Source organism: Canis lupus, chromosome X (assembly GCF_003254725.2).
Source record: "Canis lupus dingo isolate Sandy chromosome X, ASM325472v2, whole genome shotgun sequence".
NCBI classification, from domain to species: domain Eukaryota; kingdom Metazoa; phylum Chordata; class Mammalia; order Carnivora; family Canidae; genus Canis; species Canis lupus.
Window position 1 is genome coordinate 4359938 of NC_064281.1, and position 18888 is coordinate 4378825.

At 46.6% G+C, this 18888-nt stretch overlaps 1 protein-coding gene across 3 annotated transcripts in view; it reads left to right on the forward strand.

Annotated features, from left to right (window-relative positions):
• The window catches only part of STS (steroid sulfatase), a 152433-nt gene that overhangs the window by 95394 nt on the left and 38151 nt on the right, over positions 1-18888 (forward strand). For all 3 annotated transcript variants that reach the window (XM_025435990.3, XM_049107484.1, XM_035711891.2), the window contains exons 7-8: positions 2462-2599; positions 18251-18410. In XM_025435990.3, the coding sequence (XP_025291775.1) occupies positions 2462-2599; positions 18251-18410 (298 nt within the window). The remainder of the gene's footprint in view (positions 1-2461; positions 2600-18250; positions 18411-18888) is intronic.

The following is an 18888-nucleotide window of genomic DNA, read 5'->3' on the forward strand; positions in this document are numbered from 1 at the left end:
GCAGCCCAATGCCCCCTCTTCTGGACCACATTGGTGAAGTTGCAGCCCCAAAGTAGAGGCCCTGTCCCAACTGGGACGTGACCTACGTGCTTGGTAGGATGTTCCCATATCCACGTATCATTCCTGCTGCAAGGGATACCTGGCATCCTTGTAAATTGTCAGTTGCTGGGGTTATCCTGCAGTAATGAGGTGGGTTCCCACCCCACACCAAATCGGGTTCCTGTGTCCAAACTAATGATGCCACACCTACAGCAAGAGTCTGCAAAATGTGACTCACATAATGAGTCTTTCTGAGGGCGAGTACAGTAGCTCCCAGGCTGGTCTGAAAATAGCTTGCGGGCAGCAGGAAAGGAGACCGACCTTTCATGGTGGGAGGAGGCAGGAATGGGGTGGAGCATTGAGGGGGAGGCTGCTATAGCTTGAATCTCCCTCTCACAGGTGCTGCAGCGGGCAGCACCCGGGCTTTCTTATTAGCTTGTCGGGCACAAGTCAGTTGAGGACTGGTGAGGCTTGAGAACTCTTAGCAGTCCAACATGAAAAGCGGAGTCAGACCCTAGCACCTCAACCAGAGTGTAACTGTACGCCTTAGCTGATGAAATTAAACCAGCGGCATACGAGTATATGGGTCTCTGTGGAGATCACGAATTGTATTTTTTTCTGGATTGACCGTCATTTACTTCTGATCTGACAGCTGACAACAGCTTCCCAATCAGACAGTCCATATTTCAGCCTCTTCTGTCTTCAACCGACTTCTATTTTTTTTTCTAATGGAAAATTCAAGCATAAATCGAAGTAGACAGAAAAGCACAATAAAATTGCACTTGTCGTTGATGTGCAATTACTAGCCACGAACTCATGCCCAGTCTTGTTTGGTCTGTACCCCCATCCTCTCTTTCTTTCTTCCTGTACTAATTTGAAGACAAGCGGTTATTGTATGGTTTTGTTCAGGAATATTTCAGTGCATGTCTCTAGTCCCCCCACCCCATGTCTTGTTTACTCCTCTGTGATTCTCATTGAGTCTGTCCACCTAACTGTATCAGATTTGAGAGCCTGACATTTGGAATAACCTTTAACCCTTACTTCTTGGGCCTTCAACTTCCTAATATGGGAGTTTGAGCAAGTGACCATTCTTACACTGTTGCTCCCAGCTGAGAAACGAAGCCTACACTGTTTACTCATGGGGTTCCATGTGGTCTAAATAAGAGAGTGTGTAATAAACTCCTTTGCAGGCAGAGTGCTCAGTAGACGGGACCTTTACTCTTACTGCTTTTGTTGAAACTGGGATTGTGGGGCAGCCTGGGTGGCTCAGCTGTTAACGCGTCTGCCTTCAGTCCAGGGCGTGATTCTGGAGACCCGGGATCGAGTCCCACGTCAGGCTTCCTGCATGGAGCCTGCTTCTCCCTCTGCCTGTGTCTCTGCCCCTCTCTCCCTCTGTCTCTCTCTGTGTCTCTCATGAGTAAATAAATAAAAAATCTTTAAAAGGGCAGCCCCGGTGGCGCAGCGGTTTAGCGCCGCCTGCAGCCCGGGGAGTGATCCTGGAGACTCGGGATCAAGTCCCACATCGGGCTTGCTGCATGGAGCCTGCTTCTCCCTCTGCCTGTGTCTCTGCCTTTCTCTCTCACTCTCTCTGAATGAATAAATAAATAAAATAAAAATCTTAAAAAAAATCTTTAAAAAAAATTGGTGTTATGTTAAAATGTTGCTATGTGGGGTGGTACACAGTGTTGAGTATGGGGAATATGATGAGGACAAGAAAAAGGAAACAATAATGAAGATTGTTATTCAGAACGGGTAGCTCTATTATATCTGTTAGTATCTACTATAAGTATTAAAAGAGGGCATTCATTGTAAAATATTTGTAGACCTGTTCACATAAGAAGAGCGAGGGTGCCTGGGTGGCACAGGTGGTTAAGCATCTGACTCTTGGTTTTGGCTCAGGTCATGATCTCAGGGGTTGAGTGCTGCATCAGGCTCTCTGCTCAGCATGGAGTCTGCTGGGATTTTCTCTCTCCCTGTCCCCACCACCTGCTTGTGCTCTTTCTCTCTCTAATAAATACATGAATCTTTTTTTTTTTTTTAAATAACATTGATGGTTTGGTGTTTTGCACTGAATAAGAGAAACTGATAGGCTTCTCTACATCCTCAGGACCATAGGGCCTTCTTCTAAGTGGCTCATGATCTATGGGCCTGATTCTTCCAGAATGCCTTCTCATGTCTCTGTACAGAATCACTGCATGATGCCTAGAGTTTCAAAGGATGCTTGTAGATGACACTTGGTTCAATGACTAAACCTTCTAGGCTTTCTGATTACATCGCATCCCCTGTTGGGATCAGTGTGGGGAGAGCTGTGACATACGAGACCATTTCCTTCCTATCTTAAGACAAGTCGAGGAGAGCAAATGATCATCCTTTCTTTTGTAAATATGGACCTATGTTAAAATTGAACATTTCTCCCCTTCAGGGCAGATCCTGAACGTCCTAGATGAATTGAAACTGGCCAATAACACCCTTGTCTACTTCACCTCGGATCAAGGAGCGCACGTAGAAGAGGTGACCACCAAAGGAGAAGTTCATGGAGGAAGTAATGGAATCTATAAAGGTGAGGAATCTGTGAAGCAGGGAAATGCTGACATTAGTAAGCTCTGGCCTCCCAGCTCACCTGTTGGTCACCTTGGCCTTGACCCTTGAGTTTTGATGTTGTCCTCCTGCCACTTTCTGATATATAAGACATCACTGTGCGCCAGGCATTGAGCAGGGAATGACCATGTTGCCATTTCTGTTAGGTTCCCGAGGAAATTAAAAGCATGCATTCTATGTCCAGACATTAGAATAAGGCCATTTTCACCCAGTGTAAATGCGACCTCACATTGGATAGCTGGTTAAAACAGTAAATCCACATGTATTAGTTTCTTGTTGCTGCTATAACAAAATAATACCAACTTCTGCTTCAATCAACACAGTTTGTTAACATATTATTCTGGAGGTCTAAGCTCTGAGAAGGGTCTCACTGGTCTAAAACCAGGGTGACACCTGAGCTACATCCTCCTGCAGGCTATGGGGAAGCATTGGTTTCCTTGTCTTTCCTGCTTCTGGAGGCCACCTGCATTCTTTGGCTAATGACCTCTTCTTGCATCTTTAAAGCCAACAGTGCAAACTCTCCAGACCTCCCTCTGTCTCTCTGACCTCTGTTTCTATAACCCTGTGTCCTCCACTCACTCTAACATATGCCTCCGTAAGGACTACTATGATTCTATCTATCCTACCCAGATTTGCCCATTTCAGAGCTGTTAATCCTATGTGCATAGTCCCGTAGACACTGGTTCTCAGGGATGAGGATGTGGCTCAGGTCGAGGCTTGCCTACCTCAGTGTGCAGCAGCGTTTTTGGCTCATGCTTCATTCCTAACACAGCCTCAGCAAAGCCACCACCATGACCAATCAGCCTAGTCGTTGAGGATATTAGATGATCAAAATAGATCAGATCTGGCTACTGACCGCTGGTTGCTTGTAGCACGTACACAGTGTGAATACAAGACATACGTAACAACTAATCATGATAGAATGTGACCCATTTCAGAGACTTAGATGAGCGGGCCAAAGGGTCATATCAGTGCTAAGGGTTAGGCCACCCACCTAAATGTGCGGTGGGCGTGGGTTTTTGCACCATGGGGCAGGAGAAGTGGAGGTGACCGTCGTGAACCATGGCGTCCCAGCTGGTGGGAGCCACCTGCATAAGGCAACGATAGGCATAAAACATAGAAAAGCAGGTGACTCTAAAATTTTCCTAGCATAAGGTGATAAAGTGCTTTATTGCCCCTTTATAGTCTCTCATATGGGTGTTTCAGAGATTCCCAGGGATGCAGGGAATCCGACCTTATCTCCAAAGATATGAAAGGATAATAAATGGGATATTTCCATCCGTTAACTGGTTTAGAAATATTGATTGGGGTGTGTATCGAGCCCTGGGCCTGAGGCAAAAATAAATACAAAATATGGTCTCATAAATATACGATAAATATAAAACTCAAGGTCAACCGGTGGGTGGGTGGTTGGGTGAGTGAGTGGGTGGGAGCAGAAGCCTAGACCAGGCAATTTAATATTTACAGGCACAAGACATAGTGATGCATACAGCAAGGAGAGCCCCTGGAGGCCCCGGGGGCCCCGGAAATGTTTCCAAAGTGGGCACGGCTGGAAGCAGGCAGCCACGTGCGTGCTTGCTCTCCTGCTCTGCTTCTAGCTCTTTATGCCCTGCCAGCGCTCCCCCACGTTAGTGCTGGGACTGAGAAGCAGCACATGGGTCACACGGTGTCAGAGAGCAGCGGGGCCGAGAGGGCAGCGTGTTCTCTATCCCGAGGGTGGCATAGCTTGGACCTCGGTTTACACCTTCGTACGCGTGTCTGCCTGCTTGTAACTTCTGGGCACCTCGGGGCAGGGACCTTTCTTACCCTTTTGGCTCCCCAGAAGCTAGGACAGAAGGGTTCCTGGCCCGCAGTGGCCCGGATGACCCTGCAGGGATGTGCTACCTCGCGGGGTGGGCACGCGAATGCTGTTTGTCGCGGGTCAGGCGAAGGAACCAGCGTGTGTCACCTGCGCGGGGTTAACCGTCCTGGGCAGCCGCCCTGTCGGCCAGCCGTCCCTCTGCTTACCGCCTTATTTTAGCCTAGGGAGAAAACTTACAGTCCCATATAGTAAGATTAGCTGTATCCGCTGTATTTCAGGGAGGTTATGGCCTGTGCCGAGAGAGCTGTTGTTCTTTTATTGTAGAGATGACAACGTCTCTAAAGACGGAGTTACAGGTCGCATTGCATGCACGCGGTCACCTTTTCATTTATTCTTCTGCTGAAGGCCTGTGACGTTCCCAAGTAGGTCAGCAGCTGCCGACCAGACACATTCGTAAATCACAGTAATGGAAGCGGTTACAAAGCGATACGTTATTTAAGAAAGTCACACCTATGACTGCTGTGGGGCCTCGTTCGGGGAGATGACCAGATGACCGCCTGCTGAGGGATCTCGGGATGCCTTATGAGCAAGAGGAGGAGGTGTTGTTAGCATTTTGCTTCGACAGTGGACTCTCGAAGATATCAGCGGTGTGGGTCAGAAAGAGCGTGTCAAGGGTCCCAAACGGTGGTCGCAAACCAAGGTCATCCTACAGTCCCAGCAGCATGTCAGGAGCTACTGTGTGATTTTCTTTTTTAAAAGAAACATATTGGATGTGTTGGCGATGTTTCACTATTTTGCTTGAGTGCTAGAAATACCACCAGTGTGTGACACTGTATTAATATCTCGGCCGCTACTCTGTTGCAAAGCATTATCCCTTTGTCAGATTTAGTTGAAATCAGGCTCACAGTGCAGCATCGTTAAAATGCGCTGCCCCTAAAGAAAGATGCGGTTTCCTTCTAGCGGCAGGAAATGACCCAAGACTCTTCTCAATGTCACATCTTGTTTTGTAAAGCTGCAGACTCCCAGCACACTGGCACATAGAGGAATCACGCTGTTTAAACTCCCTGATCAAAAAGAGCATCTTTTTCTGAGCAGTTAATGATTTTTACTCTCCATCAAAACCTCTCGAAAAGATGTGTCACGTCTAAGCTGGTGCTTGTGCCGTGTCACCCAGTCAAATCTGCTTCCCTAATGAAATCTGCGGGTGAATTTGATAGAATGGCTACAGTTAAATCACCCTTATCCGGGACTCCACACGATCTTCCTTTTAATCACAGGGACAGAAGATCCCTGCGGTAGTGTTCATTTGAAAAAAAAAAAACAAGAATTTAAGATTACAGGGGTGAGGGAATAGTGACACCATTAATACCGTCTCTCATTTTTTTAAAAAAAAGGAAATGTGTTTGCAGCATGAATTTCTTGTTTAGATCTAGAGGTGGGTAAACTGTGCCGGTCAAAAGGCTGTTGCATAAAAGGAAAGGGAGAGATAGAAGTAGGGTCCGGCGTGGACTTTGAATATGACTCTAGTGAATTTGTAGCAATCTTGGCAGTGTCTTCATCCTCACGGCTCCTGAAATATTTACTTCTGAGAACCTCCTAAGTCAATTTTCGTTCCACTGACCACATGTCAACCTAATACAACTAGTCTACCAAGAAATAATCCGTGTTTGCACATAAAAATTCAAGAAGCATGGGCTCCATGAGCATGTTGAGTTAACCTGACAGTGTTCCCATACTGAGGTATTAGGATTTTCACCAAGAGCAAGATAAATAAATGAACAACAAAACACCATAACGTTTACATTGGCCTGTGACCGCTTATAGCTGTTAAATGTAAAAATTTCACCAGGGCTGTTAAAATATTGAAACTGTGCACGTTGCTAATTTGAGAGTGGGGATTAGGCATCAGTGCTTTAGGGGAACAGGGGGTTTAGGATCTCCGTGCGATCCTCAGCTGTCTCCAGGAAGCACAGACTGTGGCTCTCAGCTTCTGTGACTGGACCCCGGGCAGGTGTCGGGTCTGCTCACATGAGACAGGAGGAGGAGTCCTGAAAAGGCCGTCTTCATTCTACACCCCCCACCCCCGGATCAAGGCAGTTTAACCGGAGCTCAAAGCAATAGTCCTACAAATTGCGGTTCTCGTGTGGAAGCTGCAACTGGCCCCACTCAACCTCAGCTGATGTCTAAGTCAAGGTTTGAAGCCCTTGGGGTGCTTCTTGCAGAGATAGGTGTAAGCAAACTCATGGAAGCTTCCTCTCAACCTGCCGGTTCTGGCTCTTTTTCCTTCTTTGACCTGCCTCTCAAAGGTGGGGACCTCTGGGGCTCTGTCCTGCACCCCCTTCTTTACCTATACATACATCCTACATGATCGCATCCAATCCCACAACCTCAGGCAGCATTTGAGTGCTGGTAACATGCACAGCCAGCCTCGACCCTGGCTGCGAACCCCAGACTCCTCCATCCAGCTGCCCGCATGATGCGGGATATGTAGGTAGATCTATCCTGATGAACGATCCACGGTAGAGATCATTTTCCCCAAGACCACATGTCTCACGGACTAACCGATCTCATTGATGTGCACCAGTCTTCACTCAGGGATTGAACCCCCAAAGCTGAGTTCTTTGAGCCCCCAGAGCCTCTTTCTTTGACCTGCCCTGGATCTTCTATTCCAACAGCATGTCCTATCAACCTTTCCTTCTGAGCATACCTGACATTGACCCACTTGTCTCATCTCTAGCCATTACAGCCTCCTCTAGGGCAGCATCACCTCCAAGTCATCTCCCCAGTGGGTTTCCAGGTGGTCTTCCAGGTGATCCTTCTTTATTGTCAAGCCGTTCTCACCCAGGCACCTGGATGAGCTTGATAATCTCACGCTCACTGTACTGTATTGAGATTCCCAGAGCTGCCACAAGATGCATGCCTTACAAACAACACAGGGTTATTCCCTCTCTCACTTCTGGAGAGCACAAGTCCTAAATCAAGGGGTCAGCAGGACCGTGCTCCTTCTGAAGGTCTTCCCGGAGGATCTTTCCTTGCCTCCTGGGGGTCGTTAGCAATCCTTGGCTTTCTTTATCCTACAAACGCATCACCCCAATCTCTGCCTCCTCTGTCTTCACAAGGCTTTTCTTCCTTTCTTAAAACACTCTGCTGTATTCCCATCCACTGAGAATAAAATATGAATCCTGCACCTTGGTGGTACATGGTCCCGCCATGACCTAGAAGTGCTCTATATTCCCCGTGCCTTTCTGGTTTGTTTTGGGGTTCCGAGACACTTTAATCCTATTCCCACCATAGGGCCTTTCTATTGGGCAGTTCCTTCTGGTAAGAAGCTCATCCCCTGGTGTTTGCTTACATGTGAGCCTTCCTTCACATGCTGTGTCTGTAGGATCTCCCTGGACCACTCAATTCAAAACTTCTTGTCCCTGCCACCAGATACTCAGCACAGCACCTTATTATCATTTCTTGTGCATCTGGTATGTTGTCTGATTATTAATCTGTGTGCTCATGATCTGTCTCCCTTCTTATAGTGTAAATCCTGGGGGAGCAGGGAAGTGGGGTGCCTTAGTCACCTCTCTCTTTCCTACGATAACCACACCATAGATGTTCCATAGACACTTGCTCAGTCAATAAGCCATGTCCCAGATTTCTCTTCCTTCTACTCTCAGTACCACACCAAAGCATCTTCCACTCCCCTCACCCCACAAAAATACCCTTCTTGAGCTGGGACCAGAATAACTTCCCGAATATTTTCTTATACTTAAGCTTAGAGCTTTCTGCTTCTTTCTCAGAGCAGAAGAGTCTCTGTAGTGTTGGGAAGAGATCAGTTAGATTCTCTCTGGCTTCATTTCCATTCCAACCAAGGTCACCCTGAAGGAGACTCTCCCCCTACCTCCCTTTCACTCTGACTAAAGGCAAGTCATAAATGTCAATGGAATGGATAAATTAACTCTATCGACGGTGTCTGCAGAAGCATATTTTTCCGAGCTGTTCAAGAATGTAGACTTTCCCCGTGTGCAGAAAAACACTCAAAATTCCCTGACACCTGCGTGCCTGTGTCTGTACCTCTTACGAGTTGCTTCCTAGATTTGCTGGATTTGGCGTGTCTTTTCCTCGTGCAGTAACACAACTTTCACAGAGTAGTTGATGCGTTTGTTGCGGGAGGGAGAAAAAATAAACAGCAAGAGGGTCTGCTGGTTTATTAGAAGGTGGTTGTCTAATGTTCAGGTTCTGTCTTCAGATTTTGACAGGTGTTTTCTTCAGCTTCCCCAGAGTAGGCACAGATGCCCGGCCTTGCTGGTATGGGATTTAGTGTGCCGGGAGGCATCTGTGGCCTTTTCACCTTTGAAAGAAGATCGCGTGGTATCTTCATTTATGAGTGCCCTAGTTCAGTTATGTCCGACAATAAGCACTCATGTATTGACTCCATACATTATACCAGACATAGGGCTGGCTTCTAGGGCATAAAGGCCAAGGTTTAGGGTCTCTGACCTCTTGTAGCTCATGGTCTGATGTTGACGTGCGGATCTACAGAGAGAATTTCTGAATAACGAACTGCTAGGGGAACGCTCAGGAATGGACGGTGAAAAGTCGTCAGCCCAACCTGGACTTCGGAGAGCCTCCCAGGGGCAGATGACCTTTTGCAGGCTGATGTTTGTAAGTCTTGGCGAGGAGAGGAAAAGTGAGCAATTCATTTTAGGTGGGAGTGAGATGCTTACAGTGAGCACAGAAGCAGCTCGATGTTGCTGGAGACCAAAGAGTAAACAAGGAGTTTCAGGTGCTGAGGCTGATGAGGTATCCCGCATCCAAGTTAACATGTGCGATAGGGATGTGTTAAAAATAACCATTGCCATTCGGGTAGTGCTTAAAATTGCATGTGAATTTCACCCAAATGCAGTATAAGAAAAGAGTAGAGTCGTGCAAACAAGACTGCGTACCCGCTCCCTCATGTTTAGAGCTAGAATAATATGATTGTTATTAGAAGAATATCATGAAGAAATGTTGCAAGGATTAACAACTCAGTGCATATGCAGAGTGTTTGCAAGTGCACCTAGTACATGCAAGGTATTACTGCCATCCATGAGAGCACAAGATCTGTGATGGCGCAGGCGTTGTTTCACTCTCTATCCACAGGACCTACAACACTGCCTCATATTTTCTGACTGAATACATACTTGAGCTTGGATTTGAAGGTTATATAGTTTGAGTACATGGAGACAGGAATGGGAGAACATGGCTACGTTGGTAAATCCAGTGGTGTTGGCTGCCGATTGGATATTGGGTTAGAGAAAAGAGAAGACATTCAAGATGTGTCTTGTGCTTTTGGCTTGCATGGTTGTGTAGATAGATACAGATTGTCTTTATGAATTTAGATTCAAGGGCAGAGAGCTGTGTTTTGTTGGGTTGTGGAGAGGTGTAGGAGATCGTTTGGTGTAGGAAGAGAAGACGATCTAGGACCAAGCTCCGAGGAACTTGAGATGGACAGTGATGATATCATAAAGACAACATTGACAGAGAGATTTGTGAAATAAGAAAAACACCAGGAAAAGAAAAGATTCGGGAAGGGCATGCTCAGCTGACATGAGTGCTGCTAAAAAGCCCAGTAAGATGAGCACACACAGTCTATTGCATTTATCACCCACATGATGCTCACAGGTATGTTTTTGGTGGAGAGGCAAGGGGTAGTGGCCGATGGACGGAAGGGTGGGAAAGGAGGAAACTGTATCATGTTCTTTTGAGAAATTTGTGCAGGGAGGCAGGCTGTAGTAAGCAGGGCCTCGTCATGGGAGAGGTTGGAGCATATGTGATGATCTGGGGTAAACTTACATGGAGAACTTAGCATCAAGGGATGAGTAAGAAGGTCAAATTGCTGAGAAGATCAAGATTTATGGAAAACAGATACATTTCTCATTGAGGGCTGGTGTCTTCCTGGGGAGATGTCAACTCACATCAGAGTTTGCACAGGTCCAGTATGTGGGCAAGAGTGTGATGGACAATAGTGTGTCCGTGATCTGAGTCAACCAGTCAGGAGCACATAGATGGGGTGAGATTATTAAGCACCCGGGACACTGCAGTGCCATTCGGAATGATTGAGACGACCCACCTGAGCAGAGAAGAGAGCTGCAGAACGAGCAAAGCCTCACTGCTGAGACGGAAGGATTTCATTGCTCTGCTTTCATTTGGCAGAATGTATGGCCGTGATACCACAATGTTAAATACCACAGTGTGGACACATGGTTGCAAAAACTGTATCGGGGGCAAGGTTCGTGATTGAATGACAGGTGTTTGATTTACCCACTTTTGAGCCAGAGCCAGTGGTAGTGATGCGGTGTAGTGTGGTCCATGCAGAGGGAGGCTGAGGTTGCGTGGCGGAAAAGTGGGAGAACAGTGGGAAGGACGTGGTGGTGGTGCACATCCTGAACTCTGGGCCGGCAGAGAGTTGAGGTATTTCACGGTGATGAGCTCATTGTCCTGGATGACATGCAAGGTGAGGGTCTCCTCTGAGTTTGGTAAGACTCTGGAGGACACAACTTCAGGAATGCAGTTGACAAGGGAAGTGAAAAGTCCTAGCAAAGTCGAAGGACAAAAAGAAGGTTGGAAATACGAATTTCTCAGCACGCTCATCTACAGGATAGTATTTTATTTTCCCCACCCATTCTGTTCATTGTTTAATCCATTATTCGGGGAGTCTGGGTGGCTCAGTGGGTTAAGCATCTGCCCTCAGCTTGGGTCATGGTCCCAGGGTAACTGCAATCGGGTCCTGCGTCGGACTCCCTGTTTGGCAGGGAATCTGCTTCTCCTTCTCCCTCAGCCCCACCCCTCTCTTCATGCTTTCTCTATCTCAAATAAATTTTTAAAAATCCATAATTTCATTCATTCAAGAACTATATTGGCCGCTGTAATTTGGACAGGATTATGCTGTGGCCGTCAGTTGATTAAGCAGTGAATTACAGTTTGTTTTCAAGCACCAGTGGTCCCGCTGGGATGATACGATGTGCACAGAATTGATTGTCAGGCATCCCATAAACAAGGGACTGGAAACATACCAAGGAAATGGACGGTAGGAAAACATCTCCTGCGGTGGTGGTGGTAGGAGGCTTCATTAAATAGGGAGGAACATCATGTTGTCCAGGCTTTCAAGGATGTGTAAAGCCATTTGGCGGTGGGGGAAAACCCTGGCAAAGCAGACATCCAGACACGGAACTTTCTAGAAGGCAAGAGGGGATGAGCTGTTTCCTGAGGACACTTGAGACTTGGCTCTACGAAGGTGTGATGTTATAGAGGTGGATCAGACCCAGGACGCAGTTTGCTGTATGTTCTTGGCCAAGACGCATATTTCAGTTCTTCATCTTGCAAGAGATATTATAAGAACGTGTTCAGTTGAGTGAAAAAAATATGTTGTTAGTAGAAGCCTCGTCGACATCTCCCCTCAACGGTGTAGGAGTGAGTGTCGTGGAATAAGATTTGGTTGCTGCGCTCACTGGACTGCACAATCTAAATTCGGTAACTCAGGGCAGGGCTTGGCGAACTGTCACTTGAGGACTCCACAAGTGGAGCCCAATGCCTGATTTTACAAATAAAGTTTTATTGAAACACAGCGGCACTCATTCTTTGATGTCTGAACACAGGACAGCAGAGATGAGTATTGGGAAAGCAACCTCCAAACTAAGCTATTTCCGACGTGGCACTTGAGAGAAGTCTGCCAACCCCTTCGCAGAGGGGTTGGTGGTTTGAGGTCGTCCTTAAGGACTTACGCTTGACTCCTCAAGCTGTGTCAGTTCATTTTAAGAGTGTTTTCCTATGCTTTGCCCCTCTTTGGAGCCCTGACACCAGCAGACTGGTGCTCTTTATTTTGGCCTCACATTAGGCTAATAGAACCCAGATCCTTCCGTCATATCTCCCATCTGTAATTTGTAGTGTTTGTGCCATGAATGAATAAATCAAGAAAAGTGCAAAATATAGAATGTTGGACAAGAAAGTACTGAGTGCAAATTGCACTCCTCACACGCACCACCGTGGTTTGCACGGATGGGGGGAGCCCGTGTTATGTGGGCATGGAGACGCCCAAGGGGAGACACATGGTGAAGAGAGTATTTCATAAAACTCTGTGCCCGGATCGTGCATAAGAAACGCTGGCATGAGCTCTTGCCACTGAAAGTGACTTGACCTGCCAGGTGGCTGCTTTCGAGGGGGTAAAGTTAGAATCCTGGCTTGGAAGCAGCCGTTCCTGACAAGAGTCTCGTAGTAAACGGTCGAATTTTCTCTGCACTTTACTAGACGAACTCTGCCGTCGTTGTCTATGACTTCTCATCGTGGCAAAGCACCATCTAGGCGTTAAACATGTGACTTTGACAATTACTTGACCAAGTTTTAAACCGAGACCTTGCTTTTTGTTCTCTGCTCATATATTTTCAGGGGAAAAGAAGCAGGTTTCTTACCGTATGTTTGTTTTTTCTCCTGGAAGCCACCTCCAACTTTTCTGCACTTCCTTCTCCTTTGTGTCCCAAATCAAGATGCTGTTGAGTCAGGGCCGGTGTTCCCAGGTACCCACCCTGTGCTGTTGGTTCCCAGTCAGAGGGATTGGTGGGGTCCTGTTGTTGGTGATTGTGCTGTGCTGTTGGTTCCCAGTCCCACCCTGTGCTGTTGGTTCCCAGTCAGAGGGATTGGTGGGGTCCTGTTGTTGGTGATTGTGCTGTGCTGTTGGTTCCCAGTCAGAGGGATTGGTGGGAGCTGTCGTTGGACACCTGGACTTTCTGTGTTCCCTCTGGGATTCTGAGAATCGGGAAAACCTAGCGTTCAGTAGCCCAGATTCTGGAGCTCCACCTGCTGTTATCGCTTGCTTGTGGTGTCATCTTGGCCAGAGATGCCCTCGCCGTGATGTAGGGCACCTACCTTGCAGAAGGTTCATGGGGAAGGAATGAGAATAAAAACATAACTACCCTGTGATCCAGCAATCGCACTTCTGAGTGCATATCCATAGGAAATGAAGTCAGAATCTTGAAGAGACATGTATGCCCCATGTTCACTGTAGTGCTTTTCCAAGGAATGGAAACTCTAGCCAATACATGGAAAGGTTGGGACTTCTCAGTCCCACTCACATGTGGACTTTCAGCCAGGTGAGCCCCAGTAGACCTTGGACTTGCCTTTTTCCTTGAAAAAGATACATCTGTTAACTCCTGGGGCGATAAAGGAACATGGCCACTGTCATAGTTCTTCTAATCCCATGGTTTGGATTTGTCTGAGTTACTAAATCCAGCCCACCTGTGGTCTTCTTCCAGCAGTTTACAGGCAAGCCAGCTCCAGCTCTCTCCTGCACCAGAGATGAAGTGGTATTGAGGAATTGTGCACATTCACCGGCTTTGGTGTTGCACAGAGCTGCATTTGTATCTGCGCTCTAGCTCACTAGATCAGTGACACTAGAATCACACTAGGTCACACTAGATCAGTGACCTTCTGTGCGCAACTTAGCTCAGCCCCTTCAGGTGTAGCTATAGAGAGCCCACATCTGTCAATTGAACAGCGATGGTACCACCACTGTGGGTAGGTGTAAAGGTTCAATGAGATGAAATGCATATTATAGGCCATCAGATTTGGCTTCTGTAGATGGGGAGTCATAGTAGTACCCTTGTGAGATGTAAGGATTTAGTGATGAAATGCATATCATCGTCCACATCACATAGTACAGGATCAATTAAATTTAGCCATTAGAAACAGTACCTACAGGGCGCTTGGGTGGCTCAGCTGGCTAAGCGTCAGCCTTTGGCTCAGGTCATGATCTCCGAGTCCTGGAATTGAGCTCCGTATCAGGCTCTCTACTCAATGGGGAGTCTGCTTCTCCCTCGCCCTCCGCTCATCCTCACCACTTGCACATTTTCTCCCTCTCAAATAAATAAATATTTTTTAAAAACTTTAAAAACAGTACATATAAAACCATGTAAAGTAATTCAGATTGTCTTCTCTGATGTGATCTAGACAATGCCAAGTACTTAGTCAACTGGGGGAACACACATATACTTATCTACATGTGTGTATTTAGTAGAATCTTTACTTTGGAATCAGCGTAGACAGTATTACAAAGGTATTAAAGATAGTTATTGCTTTCCCTGCACCCGGCCTCCTCTGGTGTTAACTTTCTGCATAACCAGTTATTTGTCAAGAAATTAACCTCCGTTGGGGATCCCTGGGTGGCGCAGCGGTTTGGTGCCTGCCTTTGGCCCAGGGCGCGATCCTGGAGACCCGGGATCGAATCCCACGTCGGGCTCCCGGTGCATGGAGCCTGCTTCTCCCTCTGCCTGTGTCTCTGCCTCTCTCTCTCTCACTGTGTGCCTATCATAAATAAATAAATAAATAAAATTAAAAAAAAAAAAAAAAGAAATTAACCTCCGTGCACCACTGGTAACTGAACTATATACATTTTCCACTAACGCACTTTTTCATTTCAAGATCCAATCTGCAGTGCCACATTGCATGTAGAAGATACATTTTTAAAGGATTCTTTTTGTGGTATTTTGATCTACCTTCTGATTTATTTATTTTATTTTATGTTAACCAGTGGCACAATAAATACATACACCACCCATTAATTAAATAAGATGTTTTGTTATATAGCAAACTTATAAAAATATATATTTATTCATTTCTGAGAGAGACAGAGACAGAGGTAGTGACAGAGAGCCAAAGTGGGGAGGAGAGGGAGGAGCAGACTCCCCACTGAGCAGGGAGCCCAACGTGGGGACCCTGGGATCATGACCTGAGCTAAAGGCAGACGCTTAGCCAACTGGGCCACCCAGATGCCCCTACTTTGTTGTTCTTAAGTTTAGAGTGAAATTATAGGAGACTGATCTAGTAGAAGGTAAGCATACAAATACCCTGAATTTTTATCTAGAAGGATAACCATGAAGATTCTATAAGCTTGATCTAGTAGGATAGTCATGTGCATATTCTATGAGCTTGATTCCATAGAAGGGTAAATGTGAAAATTATATGAGGTTCATCTAGAAGGATAGTCCTTCTAGATGAAGGATAGTGCATATTCTGAGCTTCATCTCCTAGAAGGATAAACAAATGAAAATCTGAGTTCGATCTCATAGAAGGATAAACAAATGAAAATCCTATGAGGTTCATCTAGAAGGATAGCAGGTGCACAGTCTTTGAGTTTGAACTCGAAGAAGAATAAGATTGAAGTCTAGGAGTTTGATCAAGTAGAAGAATAGATTTTTTTAAACATCCCACGAGCTTGATCTAATGGAATAACAGACGGGTGAAAATTTTATGAGGTTCATGTAAAAGGAGAGCATGTGCATATCCTGTGAGCTAAATCGTACAGAAGGATAAACAGATGAAAAATCTGTGAGTTTAATGCAGTAGGATAAGCAGGTGAAAATACTCTGAGGTTCATCTAATGGAAGGATAAGCAAGTGAAAATTGTATGAGGTTCATCTAGTAGAAGGATTCGCATGTGCATCATCTGTGAGATTGATCTCGAAGAATAAACAGATGGAAGTCTTTGAGCTTGATCTCGTAGATGGATAAGCAAGTTTAAATTCTGTGAGCTTGATCTAGTACAAGGACACAGAGAGGAAAAGTGTATGAGCTTGATCTAGCAGATGGATAAGCAAGTTTAAATTCTATGAGTTTGGATAAGCGGGTGAAAATCCCATTATCTTGTTCTGGTGGAAAGGTAAACAGGTGCATATTCTAAGTTTCATCGAGTAGAAGGCTAAGCAGGTGAAATGCCGTGAGCCTGATTCAAATAAGCAGGTGAAAGTTCTGTGATTGATCTCACAGGAGGGTAATCAGACTAATTCACATGTTGAGATTCCCCCTGTAGCTCACTCAGCTATCGACAGCTGGAATAAATTATGGCAGATGATTTGAACTTCCCTATTCTTTGATGTGGTATCTGTGATGCAAGGGTAGCAGTATTTGTCACATAATTCCTTAAGATCATGTTGAAAAGATGTACTGTGATACTTCTAACTTCTCATGGAGGCCGTTATAGAAACCGCCAACTATGATATGAATTTATTTGTGGATTTTCCCTGGTGTCTGTGCGCACAAGATATTCACTGCCTGAAGCTTAAAGATCTTGCTTATGAGAGGTGTTCAGTCTATAGTCATCAGCTCCCATTTTGGTCAGAATTCAGCGTGCCGTCATCAAAAACCAGCAGGACCAAGTGAAGCTTTGCCGCAAGATCCCTTAAACCTCTATCTCCCGCAATCCATTTTTAAAGTTTAAACAAGCATTTGCATCCTTTGTTAAGCAGGCGTCGTTTGCATGCATTCTGTACCTGCCATTTGCATCAGGGTTCTCTTTCAGTTCTTCAACTCTGTAATTTTTCTTCTAAAGTTTGAAAAGGTATTTTTTTTTATTTTATTTATTTATTCATGAGAGACACAGAGAGAGGCAGAGACACAGGCAGAGGGAGAAGCAGGCTCCATGCACATGGAGGGAGCCTGATGTGGAACTGGATCCCAGGACCCCAGGATCACACCCTGGGCCAAAGGCAGGCGCTAAACTGCTGAGCCACCCAGGATCCCTGGAAATGTATTTTCAAGCAGCTGAACATCCATCCTCCCTTCTTTCCTGCCTGTGACATCCAGTGGTTATTGTTCCTGTGGTACTGAGCTGTGCCCAGCTCATTTTAACGCTGTGGGGAGCTACTTTAGGGGAAACCACACATCTGGTTTTGCATCTGTCCGCGTGCGACCTGCATGGCTTGGGGAATCCGGCCCTGGCTCCTCTGAGCCCCGTGCTGGCATTGCCGCTGCCTATGTCCCTCCAGACACACTAGGTGCAGGCCTTGGAGAGCGTCTTCTCTGCAGAGCCACTCGCAGTGGAGCTTACCTTACACACCATCCGCTCCCCACACCCGTCGTGCTCTACCTGGTTATGGTCACGTCAGCTCATGTGGACAAAGCTCATTTCTTCAACTAAACAGTAAGAGCTGTCCTGCTAGTAAGGTCTCGCATTGATGAAAATGGCCATTTTTGGTTCTCTTCTGTCCCAGGCCCTTGGAATAATTCCACATTAATACTCAACTGGATGTGTTGGGGGTGCGAGGCTCAGATGGCTGAGCCGCAGAGCTGGTGTTTTCCTTTTCTAACAAATTATCACAAATCCGGTTGCTCAGAACAATACAGATTGAACATCTCACACTTCCGGAGGGCAGGCACTAAAGTCAAGGCAGGCGCGGCTGTATTCCTTTGCGAAGGCTCCTGGGGAGAATGTGTTTCCGGGCCTTTTCCAGCATTCAGAGGCAGCCATGGGGCAACTTCCTCCATCATCAGGGCCAGCAGCGTAGCATCAGCCAGCCTCTGTCTGCCTGGATTCTGAACCTCCTGCTTCCCTACTTCCCTCACGAGGATGCTTGTGATCACATTGGAGCAACTTAGATAATCCCTGTCTGCCACATTAGGTACTGTAGCCCCAGATTTTGAGGAGTCAGACATGGACGTTTTGGGGTACATTGCTTTGCCTACTACAGCTGGAGAGAAATAGAAATGGAATTTCAGCTTTGTGACTCCATACTCATTGATCTGAGAAATGAGCATCCCTGGTCATAGCCATGGACCATGACCACCAGGCATTGCTGGCGTGTGTCCTGCATAGTAGTGACCATGTCATAATTTTTTTTCACGACAACATATGCAATATTGCTTACAAAATTTTCATTGAATCCGTGTCATTAGAACACTTGGTCCTTCCAAATCCCCCGCCCCACGTTGACTGTTAATGAGTGTGTTGAAATGAGCCTTGAATCAAGCTTTGAAAAGACATACATCTCCTTGTTGCCTCTTTTCTGGGCCTTTTAGGGGGGAAAGCAAACAACTGGGAAGGAGGTATCCGGATTCCGGGTATTCTTCGGTGGCCGGGAGTGATCCAGGCTGGACTAGTGATAGACGAGCCGACAAGCAACATGGACATCTTTCCTACAGTGGCCAAACTCGCAGGATCGCCATTGCCCGAGGACAGGTACGGCGACTCAGGGGCACTCAGTATTGTGTCGTTGGGATCTCACAGGCGAGTGTGCTCCGCTTTGCCTGCATGATGGCATGCTGCCACCAGCTGGACTCATCATTCAGGTCCGGTTATGGGACTTACTGGTGGGGCCACGGACGTAGAAACACCACCAATCCCATTATCCCAGTGGGAACTCAGCTCCGTGGGATGGTGTGCATGCGTGGTCTTTGGCTTCCATGAGCCTTCCGCTCTCAATGTCCCACTGATCCTGCCTCTCCCGGCTGTGCCCTCCACGGGCTTGTCACCAGGCAGCCGGCCAGCCTCCTCTTTGACCCACCGTGTTTTGCTGCCTTCCCTTTCCCTGCAGCCCCATTCAGCTGCTCTTCGCTGCAGCAGCGAGAAAGGCAGCTGGCTCCCCAGTTAACGGCCCTCCCTCCCAGCATGTCTTCATTTAGCAAGTTCTAAATGAAACGTCTTTCTCTTAAATTTA